The sequence below is a fragment of the Malus sylvestris genome, chromosome 2 (genome assembly GCF_916048215.2).
Source record: "Malus sylvestris chromosome 2, drMalSylv7.2, whole genome shotgun sequence".
NCBI classification, from domain to species: Eukaryota; Viridiplantae; Streptophyta; class Magnoliopsida; order Rosales; family Rosaceae; genus Malus; species Malus sylvestris.
Genome location: NC_062261.1, coordinates 32,959,583 through 32,984,150, shown reverse-complemented (window position 1 = coordinate 32,984,150; position 24,568 = coordinate 32,959,583). Strand labels below are relative to the sequence as shown.

The following is a 24,568-nucleotide window of genomic DNA, read 5'->3' as shown; positions in this document are numbered from 1 at the left end:
TTTGTAAAAGTAGAGACTTGGATCCGAGTATTTATTGGGTATTTGCAAATAGGTCCTTCATTCTTCAAATTAAACGCTGTCGTGTCCTTTCTCCCTCCATTCTCTGCAACCACGTACCACAACGGCACAGCCGCTGCCCCGCTCGCTCCCTTTCCCTTTCCATTTCGCCAGCCACCTAACCTATTACCCGATCAACACGTAAACTCTCCATTCTCTCCTTAACTGTGCGATCCCAAACAACATGATAGAAAAATAGGGGCAACGCATAGGAAAGAGGGTTTAGGGTTTAGGGTTCCACTGATCCAACCGTAAGTCCTCTTCCTCCTCCTCCTCCTTCTTCTGCTTGTTTTTCTAACTTAGGGATTCAGGAATTAAGATTCAATTAATTTGCTATATTTTGATTTAGGGATTTAAATAATGTCTAATTTCTGAGCTGTGGCTCTGTGAATTACCGAGTGCACTCAATTGTTTTTAATTGATATTTGATAAATTTATTTTCAATGGACATTGTGTGTGGTTGCTTGATAATGTAGTTGAAGATGTAGTATGTGCCAGTCAGAGGTTTCTACAGCATCTGTGAAATGGTTGAAAAATGCTGCGTCTTCTTCTGGGTTTATGGGTTTCATCTTAACCTGCACAGTTCAGTTCAATCATAGAATGTTCGTTCTTTTTAGTGGCTTACGGGGTTGATCACCTGTACAGAATGTAGACGGGAATGAGAGAGCGAAAGAACGAAGAAAATTCTTTGGATTTTCAATTTAGAGATTTTTAGGAGTTTCTAGACCAAACTAATTTTGCTTCAATTTCAGCTTCAGGAAAGTTTCACCTTGGAATATAATCTGTCCTTTTAACTTCAAGTTTCTTTTTTAAACATTTTTTATTTGCTTTTTGGTCACCCCTTGTGTTTGTGACCTTGTCCTGCTTTCTTCATTGATTAAGAACATTAAGTTGATGTAGATATCTGACTCAATGTTGTTTTAATCTTAATAATTATATTTTACATAAGTTTTTCTCTCTGCTACCAAATTATGTTGGGTACTAAATTGCTTCAATTGCGGGGCAGTTTAGGCCTTTAGTAACCACTTCTGACTACGCAGAATATATTATTTGCAGAAATCCCTTGGAGTTATCAAAACCCCCATCCAAACAGACCTTAAGAGAGCTGAGAGAGAAATGTTTCGGAGTCGAGTGGTAGGGTTGTTTTTGAAGAACAATGGCAAGGCTCTGTACAATATCAGAGGAACGACGCCGTCTAGGGTTCTGAATGAGGAGTCCTTCAGATTACTCTCAACGGGAGTCACAAGGAAATGCTTGGATGGCTTTCGATCCTTGCCCAAGGTTCTTTTGTCTCCTTGTTTTGCTTTTGTTCAATTTATTTCTGAAAGTAAATTCGAATGAAAAAAAAGCTAGAATTTGGTGATTGAAAATTGAGAATTTTATTTATGCAGTGAATTTTTTTCAAGAATTTTACTGTCAGCTGTTGAGGAGTTGATTTAGAGATTGGTTTTGAGTGTTGAAGAATAGGGTCCTACTGGAAATGTAACCAAGGAGGAAATATAGTGATTGTGATTGGAATTATTAAGTCTTGAAATAAGCATGTACTATATATAAAATTGGAGGAGTTGGGAGTCTGCTTTCTGGGTTAAGGATGTTTCATCTAGAATGTCGACCAATGCATGAAACTAAGTGAATATTTACATTGCTACACAAGTGCTTTAAAGCTAGAGTAGATGATTATAGCTTCCATTTTGTAAAAAAGAAAATTTGTAATAAATAATGAATCCGGAGCACCTACATCTATGTTACTGTGGTAAAAAACTCTTAAGAATGTCTACGTTGTGTGGGACTAATGACCCTTGATTGCTGTGTTTACTAAAGTCTATATTAAACAGCGCATTTGAGGAGGGGGAACCTAAAATATAATAGGCATTGAGACTACCCAAGTATGTTCAAGTTAGAGTCATGGAAGTCGGTCTTAGCATATCATTGAAGTCCCTTGCTTTTAATCTTTAATTTCTATGGAAGTTGGTCGTAGCATATCATTGAAGTCCTTTGCTTTTAATCTTTAATTTCTATGGTTTTGATATCACTGTTTTGAAGTAACTCTGTTTTCCATGATCAATGCATGCATTAATGTACCAAAATAAAAAGGTAATTTCTTATGCCATTTTCAGGGTAACTATGTACCATCTATAAGGAATATGTCCACTGTGGCTTCCGTAGGCATTCAAAATAAGGAGGGATTGAAGCTTCTTGTAAATGGAGGACCTCATGCTCAGAAAATGGTTGGCATTTGGCTTTTTGGCTCTGCTGCATGGGTTTTTAGTATGGTGATACTTGGCGGTATTACACGACTTACACGATCTGGTCTTTCAATGACTGATTGGAAATTTACTGGGAGTCTCCCGCCTCTCTCAGATGAGGATTGGCTGCTTGAGTTTGAGAAGTACAAGCAGTCCCCTGAGTATAAGCGGTTAGTGTAAACTGAAACTAAGACTGCACATTAAAAGCCTTCCGGAATTACTGAAGTTGGCGCAGATGCAATCATTTCCTTACTGATGTTAAAACAAAATATATGTGCTTTTAAGGACTTTATTACTTACGATAATTCTAATGTTCATGTTTCCTTCTAGCTTTTTTTATTTTTTGTTTACCCAGATTTGTAGGATTGACTAATTACATAATTTATGTTGTTTTGAATGGTGGTTGAAGTTCTTATGGACCCTTGTGATGTTACCTGGTTCTTGACTGCAGTGTAAATCGAGGGATGAGTATTGACGATTTCAAATTTATCTATTGGATGGAATATGCACATCGTATGTGGGGAAGGGCACTGGGTATAATGTTTGCCTTGCCATTCTCATATTTTCTTCGTAAGGGGTATATTACCTTACAGCTTGGAGCGAGACTCTCGACTCTTTTTGCCCTTGGTGCTGGGCAGGGTTTAATTGGCTGGTGGATGGTTAAAAGTGGTTTAGAGGTTAGATATATGTTTATTTGTTTATTTGGTTTGGATTGGAATGTAGTTAATGATGGATCTTTAAATAATTATGTCTCTCACAGGAGCCACCATCTGAGTATGCTCAGCCAAGAGTAAGCCCTTATCGTCTTGCAGCTCATCTTACTTCAGCCTTTGCTATATATTGTGGCCTTTTATGGACTGGTCTTTCTGTTATCATGCCCGAACCACCTGCTGAATCTCTAGCTTGGGTACGTGGGGCAGCAAAGGTGAAGCAACTTGCTCTCCCTGTAAGCTTACTTGTTGGAGCAACTGCTGTCTCAGGAGCATTTGTTGCCGGGAATGATGCGGTATGTAATTGTTCATCTTCTTGAATGTCACAGTCAACTAAATGGATGATATGTGTCTTTTCCAAAGTTGGAGATTACATATATATATTCTTCTATGTACAGGGGCATGCCTATAATACTTTTCCAAAGATGGGGGATACATGGATCCCAGAGGATGTGTTTGAAATGAAGCCACTCATCCGAAACTTCTTCGAGAATACATCTACTGTGCAGGTCGCTTCTGTGGCCAAAGAATACAATTTATTTTGGATTTTGCACCTTAATAACATTGTTTCTTTATGTTAGCTCCTAGGCTGCTTTTATAATGATGAGGAAAATTAAAGCATTACAAAAATATAAAAATCAAACAACTGAAAAGAGGCCTTATTTTGAGTTTTTTTCCCTTCACGAAAAACTAGCCTCTGCTTTTTTTGTGAGCTTATATTGTGTTTTGTTGTAAATTTGTTTCTTTAGGTGACTGCTTTGTGAAATTATAGAATTGTTAAATTGTTAAATTTTATGTTGTATATCAGTTTCTTGAAGATGAAAAGTAATAGCCATCAGCATTTCATTATTGTAGCTCCACATCTATATTTGTTCTCGAAACTTATTGGAAGAAGCATCAATCATGTTCCAAGTCATATCTTTTGTTAAAATGCATGCATGAAATAAACATGTTGGATGACTATTGAAGTTTATGTACATATACTTGAGTCAAAATAAACAAACAAGAGGGAGCCTTCACAAAGGTTGCTTAGGAGAAGTCTCAGCAGTCGGTAGAGCCCCAGAAAGAGAAGGCACCGGAGGGGGATCATTCGGAGCCTCAGTACTGGACAAAACCCTAGAAGGAGGAGGCATCAGAGATTGATCATTTGGAGCCTCATTACGCGGTACAGCCCCAGAAGACGAAGGCAATAAATGCCTTTGGAACAAACCCACAAATCTCTGATGATCAAGTAAAACCTGACCATCAGATTCCTTCATCTGGTCAAGCTTCCTCTTCATGTTTGTAGCATAGTCATGTGCGAGCCGGTGCAACTGTTTATTCTCATGCTTGAGCCCTCTAATCTCCTGTTTGAGACTCATCACTTCAGCCGCCAATGATTCAACTTGGCGGGTTCGAGCAAATAGGCGTTGGGCCATATTAGACACAGAACCTGCACACTGAACACTGAGAGCCAGAGAATCCTTAACAGACAACTCATCAGACCGTTTGGAAAGTAGTCTGTTATCTTTGGGAGTGAGAAGGTTCCTGGCCACTACCGCAGTGGTCATATCATTCTTCATCACGGAATCCCCAACGGTAAGAGGACCAGTAGGGGAGACGAAGGATGGGCGCCATATGTTGTCTGGAGAAGGCGGGGCTGCCTCTTCAACAAGGTTCAAGTCAAAACGACGGTCGGAGGGGCCAGACATTTTCAAAGGTGTTGAAGAGAGAAGAGGTCGGACAAATCAAGATCTTAGAAGTGCAAGAATGGAGCTTCTACTGGTGGATATTCAAGTGTGCTTTGGAACTTAATGTCAGCTCCTATAAAAATCTGCACTCGACGAAGCTTCAGAAATCGAAGAGGCGCCTGCTCAGAAATCGAAGAGGCGTTTGCTTCCTCAAAAGCTGGGCTGCTCAGAGACCACGAGGGTCGATCTCAGAAATCGAAGAGGTGTTTGCTTTCTCAAAAGCTGGGCTGCTCAAAGACCACAAAGGCCGATCTCAGAAATCGAAGAGGCTTGCTTTCTCAAAAGCTGGGCTGCTCAGAGACCACGAGGGCCGATTTCAGAAATCGAAGAGGCACCTACTTTTCCAGCCTTGTCAGCACCTGTCACACGCACACTCAGCTTTGCGGAAATTATGGGCATTCTGTTGAAGATTTCTGGCGAAGTAGAAAACACATGAATCGTACTGTTCAATCACCCACTTCCCACACGCAACAGTAGCTCATGGGTACCACAGATAACTTTGCCAAAGTTCTCTGACAAAGTTGAGACACGTGAAGCTTGCAGCTCCCACTACATCGCTCTGACCAAGAAGGGTAAAAGAATTGCAAAGAAACAACACTAACAAAGTTTAGACACATAAATTTTGAAGGTCTAGCTACCATATTATTACCCACAAGGGTAAAGGAACAGTACCACTGCTGGATAATTGGAAAGTCCCGGTGTGTCAACCTCTGTGCTTCGTGGCAAGGTAGACTAGCAAACATGCCCAACCTTTACTCACTTTCGAGAAAACACTCCTAACAAGATTGCTTGCTCCAAAATCGAAGAGGCACCGCCCTCCGAACCTCGAGAGCCAGACTCCCAACATGATTACTTTCTCAAAAATCGAAGAGAGGGTAAAGGAACAGTACCATTGCTGGATAATTGGAAAGTCCCTGTGTGTCAACCTTTGTGCTTCGTGGCAAGGTAGACTAGCAAACATGCCCAACCTTTACTCACATTCGAGAAAACACTCCCAACAAGATTGCTAGCTCCAAAATCGAAGAGGCACCGTTCTCCGAATCTCGAGAGCCAGACTCCCAACATGATTACTTTCTCAAAATCGAAGAGAGGGTAAAGGAACAGTACCACTGCTGGATAATTGGAAAGTCCCTGTGTGTCAACCTCTGTGCTTCGTGGCAAGGTAGACTAGCAAACATGCCCAACCTTTACTCACATTCGAGAAAACACTCCCAACAAGATTGCTTGCTCCAAAATCGAAGAGGCACGGCCCTCCGAATCTCGAGAGCCAGACTCCCAACATGATTACTTTCTCAAAAATTGAAGAGACACCGCTCTCCGAATCTCGAGAGCCAGACCCCCAGCAAGATTGCTTTCTCAAAAATCGAAGAGGCATCGTTCTCCGAATCTCGAGAGCCAGACCCCCGACAGGTCTCTAATCTTCACACGCAACATCAGCTTTCCAGATACCACAAACCACTTTTTCAAAGTGCTCTGACAGAGTTAAAACATGTGAAGCTGGCAGCTCCCACTACCGTGCTATAACCAAGCAGGGTAAAGGAATAGCATTATTACTTGATGTTAGGGAGACTCCTATATATGTCGACTTCCATCCCTAACGGACAGGCAGACCTGCAAAAATGCTCAACCCTTTCTCTTATCTGAGAGGGCACTCCCAACAAAGCCTTTCGAAATATTCAGCTTTCTTTCCCCCCGATAATACCTCTGTAAACAAGCTATACTAGAGCAAGAATATCTCATATCATCAGGGTTAAAAGCAAGAGTATCCCATATCATGCTTTTTCCCTGTCTTTTCCTTTGGCCTTGTTCTTACCTGCAAGACAAGGAGAAAGAGAGCAATCAGTCAGCACTTGGAATCAAGCTTCCAGCCAGGAACTGACTGCCTGGAACCCCTTACCTGATTACTTACCTGGCATTGCTCTCGAGTACTCATCTTCAACATCTTATGCTTCCAGGGAAGATACCGCATCTGCCTGAGGAACAGATAGGGCAAGTGAGAAGGATACAAGGAAGCATGTGGAGACAAGCGTAACAGCACACGTGCCGATACATCCACTACTCTATCAAAAGCAAAAGTATCCCATATCAGCAGGGTCGAACGTACTCTAGATTTGATGGACTTGTTTTGACCCTCAAATTCTTCAGTCGGCCTTATACTCTGGAGGAAACCAGAAAACCCTCCAGCCCAGTTCAAGAATAAGCCTGTGGAAAGTTACTTCTTCAAAAGCAAAAGTATCCCATATCATCTCTCCTCATTTTTCTTCTCTTTATCCTTCATGCTGCCTGCAAGATAGGGAGAATGTGAACAATCAGCCGGAGCTCTGATTGCTTACCTTGTCTGTCACCTCTTTCAGCAGATCCCCCAGCTCGGCGACTTGGGGGACTCCTACTACATGGTTTGTATCTCGCTTGACCAAACATGAAACTACAAGTAAGCTTCAAGTGAAATTGATACATTACCTTGTGCATCTCCACCAGTTACAGATACCACCTCTGGATGGAGGAAGAGTACTTCCAGAGAAGATGCCACATCTACTTATGAGACAGATAAGGCAAGTCAAGACGATACCACACTCCGGTACTTAGAAGTTTCGTGGCTACGAGATCATTCTCCCACAATATTTCCTAATGTCATTTGTACTAAATCATTCACTTGTACTCACTAAAGGAGAGCTTGAACCTATGTACTTGTGTAAACCCTTCACAATTAATGAGAACTCCTCTATTCCGTGGACGTAGCCAATCTGGGTGAACCACGTACATCTTGTGTTTGCTTTCCTATCTCTATCCATTTATATACTTATCCACACTAATGACCGGAGCAATCTAGCGAAGATCACAAAAAGTGACCGTTTTCGCTACCTAGGATCTATCTTGCAAGAGAACGGAGAATTAGATGGAGATCTCAACCATAGAATACAAACTGGATGGATGAAGTGTAAGAGTGCATCCGGCGTGTTGTGTGACCGTCGTAGGCCACTGAAGCTCAAGGGAAAATTTTATAGGACGGCAATAAGGCCAGCGATGTTGTATGGCACAGAATGTTGGGCGGTGAAGCATCAACGTACACAAAATGGGTGTAGCGGAGATGAGGATGCTTCGTGGGATGTATGGGCACACGAGAAAGGATAAGATTGGGAATTAGGATATCCGAGGTAAAGTAGGAGTAGACAAAATTGAAGGAAATATGAGAGAAAATCGGTTACGGTGGTTTGGACATGTGCAAAGAAGGCCTACTGACGCTCCGGTTCGAAAATGTGACTACGGGACAGAGGTTCGGGGCCGAAGGAGTAGAGGAAGACCTAGGAAAACTTTGGAAGAGACTCTAAGAAAAGACTTGAGTACTTGGATCTAACGGAGGACATGACACAAATGAGCGCAATGGCGTTCTAGGATTCATATAGCCGACCCCACTTAGTGGGAAAAGGCTTTGTTGTTGTTGTTGTTGTTGTTGATGACTATTGAAGTTAGGCTAGTCAACATTCCTTGTGTAAATTAGGCAAGTTAGGCAAGTTAGGCAAGTTAGGAAATTAGGCAAGTTAGGCAAGTTAGGCAAGTTAGGCTTATGTCTACTTTCTTTCCCTATATATAGGTTTCATCTTGTAATTGTTTCTTCATGAAATACACATAAAAAATTCAACATGGTATCAGAGCAGGAATTCTAAAATCCTGACTCTGAATTTTTTTCCGTTGCATTTTTTTTCTTCATGCTACGATGGCGGAAGACAAGTCCTTTGAAGCTGACAGTTCTTTGGCTACTGCAGCAGGTTCCGACGTTGAGGTTAATCCAAACCAACGTCTCAGTTCTGTCTTGTTGAATGAATTCAACTATCTTCCATGGGCTAGAGCCATATCTCTTGCACTGGGAGGAAGATCTAAGCTTGGATATATCAATGGTGCTATAAAGGCGCCTGCAGCCACATCTCCTACATTTGAGTCATGGCTGTGTAAAGATCAATTGATTATGTCATGGTTACTTAATTCTATGGAGCGTAGAATTGCTGAAATTTTCAGTTATTCAGAATCATCCATGCATCTATGGGCTCAAGTCAAGGAAATGTATGGGAATCAAAACAACGCTGCTCGTGTTTTTCAGCTTAAGAAAGACATTGCAAATCTGCAACAAGAAGGCAAGTCGTTTGTTCAACATCTTGGCAGCTTGACAAGTATGTGGAACGAACTTAATGTTTATCGACCTCATACCACTGATGCTACTGTCCTAATAAAGAGAGCTGAGGAGGATAAGATCTTTCAACTTTTGGCAAGCTTGGGCACAGAGTTTGAAGATCTTAGAAGCCATGTACTTATGAATTCCGAGCTGCCATCTTTCACAAGTGTATGTACTATCATTCAAAGAGAAGAAGTAAGGAAGAAAGTGATGAACTTGGAGATCAAATCAAATATGCCTGAAACTAGGGCTTATGTTTCTAATCATAGTCGCACTGAATGAAGGCCTTATAAAGGTAAAAGGCCTGACTTGAAATGCAACTATTGTGATGTTGTTGGACACACTCGAGATAGATGCTGGATTCTTCATCCAGAACTGAAGTCAAGCTCATTAAAGGATAACAAGGGCCCCAGAAAAGCTTGAATCATTCATCTCACCGAGCCAACCATGCAGCTGGTTCTTCTACTGAGGGCATGATAAACTTTATAGCCAATCCCGCCGTATTGATCAACGAGTTCGCAGCCTATCTCCACAAGAAACAGTTGCACAATGACTGTTTGGAAACCTCTATGTCTGAAAGCAAAAATCACACTGCTTTATTGGGAAAGTTCGCTGGATTTCTTGCAGAGACTGACCGTGTTCCACAAAATGATATGCCAGGTATCTTAAGTTCCTTCTCAACTGCTCTTCATGCTAGTTGTGTGCATGATTATTGGATTATAGATTCAGGAGCTACAGATCATATGAAAAATCAACTCACCGAACTGCATGATTTTAAAATTATGTCCATTCCATCTCAAGTGTCAGTAGCTAATGGGAAAGGAGCCTCAGTTGTAGGAAAAGGAAAAATCAATATTCTTTCAGATCACATAGAGTCAATAGCACTTTATGTTCCTTCATTCCCTTGTCAACTGTTATCCGTTGGATCCCTCACAAAATCTTTAAATTGCCTAGCCATTTTCTCCCCTCATAATGTTGTTTTTCAGGATATCATCACCAAGAAGACGATTGGTGAAGGTTTCTTTTTAAATGGCCTTTACTACCTAGCCAAAGATTTCAAGGTTTTTCAAGCTAGCTCTAGTATACCACAAGACCAACATCTTTGGCACCAACGGTTGGCTCACCCCTCTGAAAAAGTGATGTCTTTTTTGTTCCCAAACCTGTGTAAGGACAAGATTCAATGTGATACTTGTCACTTGTCGAAATCTGTCAGATTACCCTTTGATTCATCCTTGTCTAGGGCTAGTAATCCTTTTGAAATCATTCATTCAGATATTTGGGGACCAGTTGTCGAGTCTTTTGATGGATATAGGTATTTTGTAACCTTTGTGGATGATTTTACAAGGATCACTTGGTTGTACCTTTTAAAGTTTAAAGGTGAATTTACAAGTGTGTTTCAAGATTTCCATAAGCTTGTTAGCACTCAATTCTCATCCAATATTCACATATTAAGATCTGATAATGGCACTGCATATATGTCCAATAATATGTCACAATATCTGAGCAACCATGGCATTCTTCATCAAACAAGTTGTGTCGGTACTCCCCAACAAAACGGGGTTGCCGAGAGAAAAAATCGAGACCTTCTTGAGAAGACAAGAGCTCTCATGTTTCATATGCATGTACATAAGAAGTTTTGGTCACAAGGGGTACTTACTGCTACATACCTCATCAACCGCCTCCCTAGTAAGGTGCTAGGTTTCAAATCTCCTTATGAAGTGTTGAAGGAGAGAAAGATTGACCTATCTCACTTAAAGGTCTTTGGGTGTATATGTTTTGTTCACACTCAACCTACTCATCGTGACAAACTTGATCCTCGGGCTAGTAAGTGTGTGTTCATGGGTTATTCATCTACACAAAAGGGGTATAAGTGTTATAATCCAGTCACTAAGAAGCTTGTAGTGTCTAGAGATGTTAGATTCAATGAGTCAACTCCCTACTTTACACATAAAGTGGGTGATACAAATCAGGGGGAGTCTCTGCATGATTTCTTTCCATTACCTAACATCCCTTCTTATCAAGAAAAAGTAGCAGGGAATGACACTCCAAGCTCACCTACAGAATCCTTATCTCAAGTCTTCGAGCCACTACCTCCACCACAAGTCTCCGAGCCACTACCTCCACCACAAGTTTCAACTCGGAGAAATCCCACAAGAGATCGCCATCCTCCATCTAGGCTTGTTGATTATGTTACCTATACTACAAGATATCCCCTTGCAGATTTTGTCACTACCAAAAAATGTTCAGCCTCTCATGCTATTTTTCTCGGTGCCCTAGACGGTACTCATGATCCACAAAGCTTTCAAGAAGCAAATGAACATGATATTTGGAAAACTGCTATGAAAAATGAACTTCAAGCTCTCCATGACAATGGAACCTGGAGTGTTATTAAGCTTCCTCAAGGAAAAAAGGCAGTGGGCAGTCGTTGGGTATATAAAACAAAGTTCAACTCTGATGGAACTATTGAGAGACATAAAGCTCGCTTGGTGGCTCGTGGTTTTACTCAGACATATGGAGTGGATTATAAAGAGACTTTTGCTCCAGTTGCCAAGATGAACACAGTGAGAGTATTGTTGTCCGTTGCAGTTAATCAATCTTGGCCTTTATATCAAATGGATGTGAAGAATGCATTTTTGCATGGTGAGCTCGAAGAGGAAGTATGCATGAAGTTGCCCCCAGGTCACCCTCAATTCTATGATCCCGACATGGTGTGCAAACTTCATAAATCTATCTATGGTTTAAAACAATCTCCACGAGCATGGTATTCCAAACTTAGCTCAGTACTTGAAGAAGTTGGCTTTCACAGAAGCAATGCTGATTCCTCACTATTTGTTCGAATTGGTTCAGTAGGCAAATTGGTTGTTTTGATTTATGTTGATGACCTCATAGTGACAGGTGATAATATTGAGGAAATTAATTCTCTCAAGCATGCCCTCCGAGTTTGGTTTGCTCTCAAAGATTTGGGAACTCTCAAGTATTTTCTTGGCATTGAAATGGCCACATCTCAAAAAGGACTCTTTCTAAATCAAAGGAAGTACGTTCTTGACCTTCTAAAATATGCTGATATGGTGGATTGTAAGCCTGCTCGGACTCCCATTGACAGTAAACTCCAGCTCAACATGCAAAGTAAGGTACCCACCAATCTCACTGATTATCAAAAGTTAGTTGGGAAGTTGATTTACCTCACAATTACACGTCCTGACATTTCCTATGCTGTAAGCATTGCCAGTCAGTTCATGCATGCACCCACTATTGCTCATTTATGCGTTGTTAAAAGAATTCTTCGTTATCTCAAAGGCTCGTTTGGTCGAGGTATATTGATGAAAAGGAATGGTAACACTACCATCATGGGGTACACAGACGCTGATTGGGCTGGCAACTCTCTTGATCGTAAGTCAACCACTGGTTTTTGCACATTTGTGGGTGGAAACTTGGTTACATGGAGAAGCAAAAAACAAAGCGTCATAGCTCGATCAAGTGCTGAGGCTGAGTATCGAGCAATGACATCTACTGCGTGTGAGCTCATTTGGCTAAAAGGTCTTCTATCAGATTTAGGGTTTCCAAGCAATCAGCCTATGTCCTTGTTTTGTGACAACCAAGCTGCTATGCACATTGCTTCCAATCCAGTTTTTCACGAGAGAACTAAACATATCGAGGTTGATTGTCATTACATTCGAGCACAAGTTCAATCGAAGGTTATTAACACTCATTACACACGTAGCCATGATCAGTTGGCTGATATTTTTACGAAAAACCTCCCTACTACTCAATTTCAGCGTTTATTGTTCAAGCTTGGCTCAACGGACCCCATTGATCCAGCTTGAGGGGGAGTATTGGAAGAAGCATCAATCATGTTCCAAGTCATATCTTTTGTTAAAATGCATGCATGAAATAAACATGTTGGATGACTATTGAAGTTAGGCTAGTCAACATTCCTTGTGTAAATTAGGCAAGTTAGGCAAGTTAGGCAAGTTAGGCTTATGTCTACTTTCTTTCCCTATATATAGGTTTCATCTTGTAATTGTTTCTTCATGAAATACACATAAAAAATTCAACAAAACTTCAGTATTTCAAGAATCAACAATTGTTATGACTAAATTGTTTTTCTTCGCTGATTGTAGCTTGACCATCGCATCCTTGCAACTGCAACTTTGTTCTCAATCGGTGCTTTGTGGTGGTCAACAAGGAAGTTTGACATCCATCCGGCAGTTCGATCTTTGATTGGAAGTGCTGTTGGCATGGCTGGCCTTCAGGTATAAATGGTGTCCAACTTCCCATTCATTTTTATTCTCTGTTTAGATCAGAAGATAGTTCTCCTTCGAATGATTTCGTTAGTATGATCATGTTGGTTAACGTTGCCTTATACAATTACGCTTGTGTTGGTGTAGGTCACTCTGGGGATATCTACACTGCTGTCCTATGTGCCTGTGGAGCTTGGCACAGCGCATCAAGCCGGGGCTTTGACTCTCTTGACACTAATGATCCTTCTCAATCATACCTTGCGTAGGCCATCGGCGTCCCTTCTCAAATCACTACCTCAAGTTGCAAAGACAATCTAGATGACTTTGCAGTTCAATTTTGTAACGATTGGACGTTTTAATTGGGTCAAACATTATTTCTTCGGTTCTTGTGTTATACGTATATCACCCGCTTTCAAGCTGGGGATTGTTTTGCAAATGTGCAGAAATGTTCTGTTGTGGTTGGAAATAAATTTCAGATTGCAATAGTGATCCCTCGGCGTTTTCTAGTAGTATAGACGGCTTTGGGCTACCCAGTGGGTATCACCACCACAGTAACGGTAAGCTTTTCTTCTTTTTGGTTTTGGTTTTTATTTTATAAAACTTGATTTTTTTTTTCAATATGAAATTTAGAAAAGAAGATTTGTATTGGTAGACTAATAAAAAGAAAATAGGGAAAGTTACAAGGTAGTTGTATCGTATATGTCAATTATATTCTATCAACCTCAATTGCAAAGAAAAACACGATCATCGTATCCATTCAAAAAGCAAACAAATGGATAAGCTTTTTCAAGTTCCAAAACCTTTTAAAACTTTCCTCTATTGCCAATGGAATATCCTTTCTAATGAACCAAGTACGCTCCTTGAAAAAGCGCTAGGCTTAGTTACAAACTTGGCAATAAAGTTTCACAAAAGAAACAATATGGGCATACATCCATAAAGTGTAAAGGAATTCGATTTAGTTTGGTTAGGTTTGGTTTTCGAACCTCCAAAACTGAAACTGAATCAATAAAGTTTGGTTCGGTTCGGTTCGGTTTTTCCATTTTCGATTCTGTTTTTTACAGTTTCGGTTTTTTGAATCCACCCCTAGATTACACTATCATCGTAGCATTATGTGTAAAAAAAAAAAAAAAAGATTAATACTCATAAATTTTTAGTTAAGTTGAATCAAATCAAAAGATGAATAATTCAATTTTCTGTATTATTTACTGGTTCCACAAATTTGGCCTGTTCCCTTCTTCCGGGTTCGCACCTATAAAACATTAGCAATATGGTCGTTCAGCAATCCATCGCTTCCACCCATTTTTTTTAGACATGGCAAGGTGCCAATACACCCTCCACCCATTGTTGTGAGTCATGGCAATTGGCAATCATGGTTGGGGCAATGACATTTCTAGACTCAAGTCCAGCCATGGCAGTATGATGTCATTCATGTGAACATGCCACGTGGGACTTGGTCAAAAGCTGAAATGAAACGGTATTTCTCACGTGACACTTTTCTGGCCTTTCGATTTGAACAATAACTTTAGTTTAATGATCTATGTTTTTTGATAAATGAAAACTAACAAATAATCGTTGAAAGTATAAAAAGAATTTAAATAAATCCTTCAAATTTTAAAAAAAGAAATTTTAATAAAAAGATTTCCATCACGGGAAATAAAATATAGACACGTAGCGCAACTATAGGCTATAACAACCTATTCTAAATTAATCTTATCCATTGAATAATTATTAAATAATTGATTATACATAAAAATAATCATTATGAATAGTAACTGCCACGTCTAAAACTATTCAGAATGGGTGGAGAGTTAATTAATCTTTGTTAAGGCAGTTCACTATTCATGTGAATAGTAACTCTCTCAACTCTTTAGCCATTCAAAATAGGTGGAAATGTTCTTAATCAAGGCACAAGTCCCACTTTTCTTGTATTAAGTTGAATATTAAAATGTTAGGCAGTAAGATAGTAAATTCTTCGATGTTACGTAAAATTGAATATATGAAAAATAAATGGTTAACATTGAAACTAAAAAAATTTAATAATTGTTAAAACCGAATGTAATTGAAGCCAAACTCTTATAAGCTTTTCTCTTCTCGATTGCGGACCAAAAACATGACATTGCTAACGCATTACATAATTTAGAAGTATAATTTAAAAAAATAGGAGCATTTTAAAAATCTTATTCTATTACTTTCCTAAAAATACTCACGAGTCCAAATTTCCAATTGATCTCATCAGTAGTACATCGACAGTGCAGTGCTTCGGCCGCTCCACGGAACCAGGCGCCGCCTTTCCAGCCTCCTCTTGTATCCTCTGCTCTCTAACTGTAAGTCCTCCGCCGCCGCCTTCTCCTCCTCCTTCTGCTGCTTCAAATTTCAATACTCCACCGAACCTCTGACCTCACCACCTCCTAGCCCCTACTTCTCTTCTTGTCGCCATCTAATTTCACTTTTGTTTTCTGAATTCGAATTTGGGGATTTAGGAGTTTGGGATTCAGTTAATTTGCTAAATTATTCAATTAAGTGATTCAATTATTGTTATTTGTGTGCTGTGGCTTTGTGAATTGTCAAGTGGATCCTTTGTTTTCAATTGATCTTTGTATGATTTTATTTTGAATGGGCATGGTGGTGTTGTACTTGATAATGTAGATGAAGGTGTAGAAATACATAATCACGCCGCTCGGAGAGTTTCTACATCTGGGTTGGGGCCCTGAGAAATGGTTGACAATTGTTTCTTCTGGGTTTATGGGTTTCGGTTGATCTGGTTTCAATTTAACCTGCACTGTTCAGTTCAATCATAGAATTTTATTCTTATTAGTGGCCAACGAGTTTGATCACCCGTCCGTAGAATATGTAGACCCAAATGAGAGAACGATAGAACCCGGAAGAAAATTCTTTGGAATAGGAGTTTTTAGACGAAACTAGGATTTTGCTTCAGCTTCAGCTTCAGGAAAGTGTCACTTTGGAATTATAGTCTGTCCTTCCAAACTTCTTTTTTGTCAACGTCTTTCCAAGCTTTTTAAGGTTCTTAAGATTCTCCATTTTTTTTGTTTTAGGGATTTAAGGATTTTTTTTTTAAATTTTTTATTTGCTTTTTGAGAGGTCGCACTTGGTGCGATAGCAAGTGCCTTCGCCCATGAGCGGTAGGTCTCGGGTTCGAGACTTGGGAGCAGCCTCTCCATAAATGGGGGTAAGGCTAGTCGACATTCACCTCTCCCAGACCCTGCGTAAAGCGGGAGCCTTGGGCACTGGGTACGACCTTTTTTTTTATTTGCTTTTTGGTCACCCCTTGTATTTGTGACCTTTTCCTGCTTTCTTCATTGATTAAGAACATTATGTTGATGTAGATATCTCACTCAATGTTGTTTTAATCTTAATAATTATATTTTACATATGTTTTTCTCTCTGCAACCAAATTATGTTGGGTACTAAATTGCTTCAGTTGCGAGGCAGTTTAGGCCTATAGTTACCACTTCTGACTACGCAGAGTATATTATTTGCAGAAATCCCTTGGAGTTATCAAAACCCCCATCCAAACAGACCTTAAGAGAGCTGAGAGAGAAATGTTTCGGAGTCGAGTGGTAGGGTTGTTTTTGAAGAACAATGGCAAGGCTCTGTACAATATCAGAGGAACGACGCCGTCTAGGGTTCTGAATGAGGAGTCCTTCAGATTACTCTCAACGGGAGTCACAAGGAAATGCTTGGATGGCTTTCGATCCTTGCCCAAGGTTCTTTTGTCTCCTTGTTTTGCTTTTGTTCAATTTATTTTCTGAAAGTAAATTCAAATGAAAAAAAAGCTACAATTTGGTGATTGAGAATTGAGAATTTTATTTATGCAGTGAATTTTTTTCGAGAATTTTACTGTCAGCTGTTGAGGAGTTGATTTAGAGATTGGTTTTGAGTGTTGAAGAATAGGGTCCTACTGGAAATGTAACCAACGAGGAAATATAGTGATTGTGATTGGAATTATTAAGTCTTGAAATAAGCATGTACTATATATAAAATTGGAGGAGTTGGGAGTCTGCTTTCTGGGTTAAGGATGTTTCATCTAGAATGTCGACCAATGCATGAAACTAAGTGAATATTTACATTGCTGCACAAGTGCTTTAAAGCTAGAGTAGATGATTATAGCCTCCATTTTGTTAAAAAGAAAATTTGTAATAAATAATGAATCCGGAGCACCTACATCTATGTTACTGTGGTAAAAAACTCTTAAGAATGTTTACGTTGTGTGGGACTAATGACCCTTGATTGCTGTGTATACTAAAGTCTATATTAAACAGCGCATTTGAGGAGGGGGAACCTAAAATATAATAGGCATTGAGACTACCCAAGTATGTTCAAGTTAGAGTCATGGAAGTCTTAGCATATCATTGAAGTCCCTTGCTTTTAATCTTTAATTTCTATGGAAGTTGGTCGTAGCATATCATTGAAGTCCTTTGCTTTTAATCTTTAATTTCTATGGTTTTGATATCACTGTTTTGAAGTAACTCTGTTTTCCATGATCAATGCATGCATTAATGTACCAAAATAAAAAGGTAATTTCTTATGCCATTTTCAGGGTAACTATGTACCATCTATAAGGAATATGTCCACTGTGGCTTCCGTAGGCATTCAAAATAAGGAGGGATTGAAGCTTCTTGTAAATGGAGGACCTCATGCTCAGAAAATGGTTGGCATTTGGCTTTTTGGCTCTGCTGCATGGGTTTTTAGTATGGTGATACTTGGCGGTATTACACGACTTACACGATCTGGTCTTTCAATGACTGATTGGAAATTTACTGGGGGTCTCCCGCCTCTCTCAGATGAGGATTGGCTGCTTGAGTTTGAGAAGTACAAGCAGTCCCCTGAGTATAAGCGGTTAGTGTAAACTGAAACTAAGACTGCACGTTAAAAGCCTTCCGGAATTACTGAAGTTGGCGCAGATGCAATCATTTCCTTACTGATGTTAAAACAAAATATATGTGCTTTTAAGGACTTTATTACTTACGATAATTCTAATGTTCATGTGTCCTTCTAGCATTTTTTATTTTTTGTTTACCCAGATTTGTAGGATTGACTAATTACATAATTTATGTTGTTTTGAATGGTGGTTGAAGTTCTTATGGACCCTTGTGATGTTACCTGGTTCTTGACTGCAGTGTAAATCGAGGGATGAGTATTGACGATTTCAAATTTATCTATTGGATGGAATATGCACATCGTATGTGGGGAAGGGCACTGGGTATTATGTTTGCCTTGCCATTCTCATATTTTCTTCGTAAGGGGTATATTACCTTACAGCTTGGAGCGAGACTCTCGACTCTTTTTGCCCTTGGTGCTGGGCAGGGTTTAATTGGCTGGTGGATGGTTAAAAGTGGTTTAGAGGTTAGATATATGTTTATTTGTTTATTTGGTTTGGATTGGAATGTAGTTAATGATGGATCTTTAAATAATTATGTCTCTCACAGGAGCCACCATCTGAGTATGCTCAGCCAAGAGTAAGCCCTTACCGTCTTGCAGCTCATCTTACTTCAGCCTTTGCTATATATTGTGGCCTTTTATGGACTGGTCTTTCTGTTGTCATGCCCGAACCACCTGCTGAATCTCTAGCTTGGGTACGTGGGGCAGCAAAGGTGAAGCAACTTGCTCTCCCTGTAAGCTTACTTGTTGGAGTAACTGCTGTCTCAGGAGCATTTGTTGCCGGGAATGATGCTGTATGTAATTATTCATCTTCTTGAATATCACAGTCAACTAAATGGATGATATGTGTCTTTTCCAAAGTTGGAGATTACATATATATATTCTTCTATGTACAGGGGCATGCCTATAATACTTTTCCAAAGATGGGGGATACATGGATCCCAGAGGATGTGTTTGAAATGAAGCCACTCATCCGGAACTTCTTCGAGAATACATCTACTGTGCAGGTCGCTTCTGTGGCCAAAGAATACAATTTATTTTGGATTTTGCACCTTAATAACATTATTTCTTTATGTTAGCTCCTAGGCTGCTTTTATAATGATGAGGAAAATTAAAGCATTACAAAAATATAAAAATCAAACAACTGGAAAGAGGCCTTATTTTGAGTTTTTTTTCCCTTCACAAAAAACTAGCCTCTGCTTTTTTTGTGAGCTTATATTGTGTTTTGTTGTAAATTTGTTTCTTTAGGTGACTGCTTTGTGAAATTATAGAATTGTTAAATTTTATGTTGTATATCAGTTTCTTGAAGATGAAAAGTTATAGCCATCAGCATTTCATTATTATAGCTCCACATCTATATTTGTTCTCGAAACTTCGGTATTTCAAGAATCGACAATTGTTATGACTAAATTGTTTTTCTACTCTGATTGTAGCTTGACCATCGCATCCTTGCAACTGCAACTTTGTTCTCAATCGGTGCTTTGTGGTGGTCAACAAGGAAGTTTGACATCCATCCGGCAGTTCGATCTTTGATTGGAAGTTCTGTTGGCATGGCTGGCCTTCAGGTATAAATGGTGTCCAACTTTCCATTCATTTTTATTCTCTGTTTAGATCAGAAGATAGTTCTCCTTCGAATGATTCCGTTAGTATGATCATGTTGGTTAACGTTGCCTTATACAATTACGCTTGTGTTGGTGTAGGTCACTCTGGGGATATCTACACTGCTGTCCTATGTGCCTGTGGAGCTTGGCACAGCGCATCAAGCCGGGGCTTTGACTCTCTTGACACTAATGATCCTTCTCAATCACACCTTGCGTAGGCCATCGGCGTCCCTTCTCAAATCACTACCTCAAGTTGCAAAGACAATCTAGATGACTTTGCAGTTCAATTTTGTAACGATTGGACGTTTTAATTGGGTCAAACATTATTTCTTCGGTTCTTGTGTTATACGTATATCACCCGCTTTCAAGCTGGGGATTGTTTTGCAAATGTGCAGAAATGTTCTGTTGTGGTTGGAAATAAATTTCAGATTGCAATAGTGATCCCTCGGCGTTTTCTAGTAGTATAGACGGCTTTGGGCTACCCGGTGGGTATCACCACCACAGGAACGGTAAGCTTTTCTTCTTTTAGGTTTAACCAAACCAGAAAATTCTTAAATTCTTAAAAATAAAATTATGTCATTTTGGAATTCTTTATTAGCTTAAATTTCTTTATCCAAACAGTGGTAGTATTAAACGAGAAGTTCATGAGAACAATTTACATGGCAAGATTACAGTCAGAGGTGGGTTCGATTTCAGTTGGTTCGGTATTTTTGTCAAAATCGAAATCGAATCGAAACTTCAGTTCAGTTTGGTGTGATTTTCTTTCGGTTTTTTTTTTTAATTTGATTTTGTTTGGTTTGGTTTTGATTTTTATTTTATTTTATAAAACTTGATTTTTTTTTTTTAATATGGAATCTAGAAAAGAGGCTTTGTATTAGTAGACTAATAAAAAGAAAATAGGGAAAGTGGGAAAGTAGTTGTATCGTATAAATCAATCATATTTTATCAACCTCAATTGCAAAGAAAAATGATCACCATATCCATTAAAAAAACAAACAAATATATAAGCTTTTTCAAGTTCCAAAACTTTCCTCCGTAGCCAATGGAATATCCTTTCTAATGAACCAAGTATGCTCCTTGAAAAAATGTTAGGCTTAGTTACAAACTTGAGAACAAAGTTTCACAAAAGAAACATTATGTGCATACGTCCATAAAGTGTAAAGGGATTCGATTTGGTTCGGTTCGGTTCGGTTGTCGAACCTCTAAAACTGAAACCGAACCAATAAAGTTCGGTTCGATCCAGTTTTTCCTTTTTCAGTTCGATTTTTTTTTGGTTTTTAGTTTTTCAGTTTCGATTTGGTTTTTTACAATTTCATTTTTTTGAATCCACCCCTAGATTACACAATCATCATAGCGTTATGTGCAAATAATAATAATACTCATAAATTTTTAATTCAGTGACTAAAACTCTAATTGAATCAAATTGGAAGACGAATAATTCAATTTTCTGTATTTTTTTTTGTTCCACAAATTTGGCCTGATCCCCTCTTCCGGGTTCGCACCTATAAAACATTAGGAATATGGTCGTTCAGCAATCCATCGTTTCCACCCGTTGTTTTTAGACATGGCAAGGTGCCAATACACCCTCCACCCATTGTTGTGAGTCATGGCAATTGGCAATCATGGTTGGGGCAATGACATTTCTAGACTCAAGTCCAGCCATGGCAGTATGATGTCATTCATGCGAACATGCCACGTGGGACTTGGTCAAAAGCTGAAATGAAACGGTATTTCTCACGTGACACTTTTCTGGCCTTTCGATTTGAACAATAACTTTAGTCTAACGATATATGTTTTTTGATAAATGAAAACTAACAAATAATCGTTGAAAGTATAAATTTTTTTTTAAATAAATCCTTCAAATTTAAAAAAATAAAATTTTAATAAAAAGATTTCCATCACGGGAAATAAAATATAGACACGTAGTGCAACTATAGGCTATAACAACCTATTCTAAATTAATCTTATCCATTGAATAATTATTAAATAATTGATTATACATAAAAATAATCATTATGAATAGTAACTGCCACGTCTAAAACTATTCAGAATGGGTGGAGAGTTAATTAATCTTTGTTAAGGCAGTTCACTGTTCATGTGAATAGTAACTCTCTCAACTCTTTAGCCATTCAAAATAGGTGGAAATGTTCTTAATCAAGCTACAAGTCCCACTTTTCTTGTATTAAGTTGAATATTAAAATGTTAGGCAGTAAGATAGTAAATTCTTCGATGATACGTAAAATTGAATATACAAAAAATAAATGGTTAACATTGAAATTAGAAAATCTAATAATTGTTAAAACCGAATGTAATTGTGAAAATACTCAAGCATTGAAGCTAAACTCTTATACGCTTTTCTCCTCTCGATTGCGGACCAAAAACATGACACTGCTAACACATTACATAATTTAGAAGTATAATTTAAAAAATAGGAGCACTCTAAAAATCTTATCCTATTACTTTCCTAAAAATACTCGCGGGTCCAAATTTCCTATTGATCTCATCAGTAGTACATCGACAGTGCAGTGCTTCGGCCGCTCCACGGAACCAGGCGCCGCCTTTCCAGCCTCCTCTTGTATCCTCTGCTCTCTAACTGTAAGTCCTCCGCCGCCGCCTTCTCCTCCTCCTTCTGCTGCTTCAAATTTCAATACTCCACCGAACCTCTGAACTCACCACCTCCTAGCCCCTACTTCTCTTCTTGTCGCCATCTAATTTCACTTTTGTTTTCTGAATTCGAATTTGGGGATTTAGGAGTTTGGGATTCAGTTAATTTGCTAAATTATTCAATTAAGTGATTCAATTATTGTTATTTGTGTGCTGTGGCTTTGTGAATTGTCAAGTGGATCCTTTGTTTTCAATTGATCTTTGTATGATTTTATTCTGAATGGGCATGGTGGTGTTGTACTTGATAATGTAGATGAAGGTGTAGAAACACATAATCGCGCGGCTCGGAGAGTTTCTACATTTTGAATGGACATGGTCTTTGGATGAGACTGTTGTTTGAACTGCAGACTGGAGTGATAATGTGAATAACAAATTTGGGTTTATGGGGGCAATTTTGGGTCAGTAGTTGAACTGCAAAAGGATACAACATTTGCCACTTTATGTAAAAGAAATTTGTAAGTTTGTGAACCCAGGTTTTCTAGTTTCTACTGGATTAGATTTTGCATATCTTCCACCTAGTTGAAAGTATTCCTGTTAACTTAAATAAAAAGTGATGGTTGTGGTCATATATATGCAGCTTTCCTCATGATGGTTTTGATTTGCTACTGGATTTTTCCGATCCTTCTTTCAAGATATGGGTGAACAGAACAGTTTCTTGCTTGGACAGGTGTTGTTTTAATCATAGAATGGGTCGGAAAGTTGGTACTGTATATATAAATCCAAAGAAATTTGGAACTTTTCACAAACCTTGCATTGCATGAAGGAAATGATAGCATTTCTCAACTGCCTGGCTGCTAACCGGCTCTGTGATGATAAGTGTCTCAAGCAGAAGGAACTTTTGGGTACTTGTATGGAGGCTCAGGTAGATTTTCCGTTGTACTCCTTTGGATTATGCATCTTAATTTTGTTTTCGGATTTTGCATCTGTTTTATTTTTTTCATTACTTGCAGTCTATCCTAACACGCCCTACTCTTTCGCTACAGAGCAACAAAAACAGAAAGTCAATGGGAAGCATCAATTACCGCTTGCAGAGGCTGAGCAGGGGAAGGAAGTAGTTTGGTTTTGTAGGGAACGTCGTTTAAATTGATGTATGATTATTTGTAGTCATTAGTGACAGAGGCTTAGCATGGAGATTGTTTATATTTTGACACCCGAGAACGTTCACGGATAATTTCCCTATGTATGGTGGTAAGGGAAGCTCAGGACATTATTTTGAACATTTCTGTTGCAGCTTATTTTATATAAGGGAACTTTTCATTAATTTGTAAACCTAAGTCTTTGCCTTGGGAGAACAAAGGCTTAAATTATCCTTATTTTTTAGTAAATTCTCTTACCAACATGAGCTGAATTGGCTCAACATATATGAAAGAATGATAGCCTATTCGCCCTAATATTTTATTTTATATGAGTTGTCTCAAGATCCACGAGTACGTTTGGAATGCAGAACGTTGTAATTTATGCTAGCCTTAAGATTTTATTATATATGAAGAGATGATTGAATGTCTGTGGAATCAACTGGGATTAAAGACGATTGAATGCATGTGTGGATTCAGATGAGTTTTGTGAGTGAAGTTATTTTATATAAGCAAAAGATTTATAAAATATTTTATAACCGAGAGCGATTGACCTTTTTATTCATACATGTTGTATTACCGTCACTCACACGAGCTTCATGGACTATCCGGATTTTGCTTTGCCTGGAAAACCATTTTCACGGTATAGATGGCGATTTTTCAGGTTCACAGGTGTTGATAGGTAAGAGGTGTCTTGAGTAGCAGTTTGGGGAATTGAGTGCTTCGTGATTAGGTCAACCTCGTATCTTATGGACTTGGATCCTCTCCTGAGTCCAAGGAGAGGATCCTCCTGACCAAATGACTTGGGCTATTGGATGAAAATCCAACGATTATAATTATTATAACTTTAAAAGGACCCCCTGTTTATAAAATCCAACGGTCCAAGTCGTTTGGTCAGGAGGATCCTCTCCACCCAAGGAGAGAATCCAAGTCCGTATCTTACTGTCTTATTTTGTGAATAGTTTCATTTTGGGAGCTACGGGCGTTGTGCCTCTAGAGGAGGTTTTGTATATAGTTTGCAAACTCTTTTGCATTCTATGTAAGTGGCAGAGACCCCACCGGTATGTTTATTTGTATAAGTTGTTTGATACATTCTGATGTGGTACTTTGGAATCGGGATGTGACAATCTTAGACACTTTTTTTTAAACTTTGTCCTGAATTCTATTTGATTTATTCAA

The 24,568-nt window shown here is 38.9% G+C and overlaps 1 protein-coding gene, 1 long non-coding RNA gene and 1 pseudogene across 6 annotated transcripts; all 3 read left to right on the top strand.

Moving 5' to 3' along the window:
- The first annotated feature begins 89 nt into the window (after nt 1–89).
- LOC126609550 (cytochrome c oxidase assembly protein COX15-like) lies at nt 90–20,093 on the top strand. Of its 5 annotated transcripts, none has more exons than XM_050277426.1 (8): nt 90–308; nt 1,114–1,338; nt 2,175–2,473; nt 2,755–2,980; nt 3,064–3,309; nt 3,412–3,522; nt 13,033–13,164; nt 13,300–13,641. In XM_050277426.1, the coding sequence occupies exons 2-8, from the start codon at nt 1,174–1,176 to the stop codon at nt 13,468–13,470; spliced, it is 1,350 nt and encodes a 449-aa protein (XP_050133383.1). In that variant the 5' UTR covers nt 90–308; nt 1,114–1,173; the 3' UTR covers nt 13,471–13,641. The 5 variants fall into 5 exon arrangements, with proteins under 5 accessions (XP_050133383.1, XP_050133375.1, XP_050133369.1 ...); XM_050277418.1 differs by lacking the exons at nt 2,175–2,473; nt 2,755–2,980; nt 3,064–3,309; ... (1 more) ...; nt 13,033–13,164; nt 13,300–13,641 and adding exons at nt 17,711–18,009; nt 18,291–18,516; nt 18,600–18,845; ... (1 more) ...; nt 19,485–19,616; nt 19,752–20,093 and having other exon boundaries at nt 106–308; XM_050277412.1 differs by lacking the exons at nt 1,114–1,338; nt 2,175–2,473; nt 2,755–2,980; ... (2 more) ...; nt 13,033–13,164; nt 13,300–13,641 and adding exons at nt 16,653–16,877; nt 17,711–18,009; nt 18,291–18,516; ... (2 more) ...; nt 19,485–19,616; nt 19,752–20,093 and having other exon boundaries at nt 107–308.
- Nucleotides 8,197–12,971, top strand: LOC126609712 (uncharacterized). The gene is made up of 2 exons (XR_007618240.1): nt 8,197–8,233; nt 12,861–12,971. It is a non-coding gene; the product is annotated as an uncharacterized LOC126609712 (long non-coding RNA).
- A 1,981-nt stretch (nt 20,094–22,074) lies between the features above and the next one.
- LOC126609692 (uncharacterized) lies at nt 22,075–23,707 on the top strand (annotated as a pseudogene).
- Nucleotides 23,708–24,568: the final 861 nt, after the last annotated feature.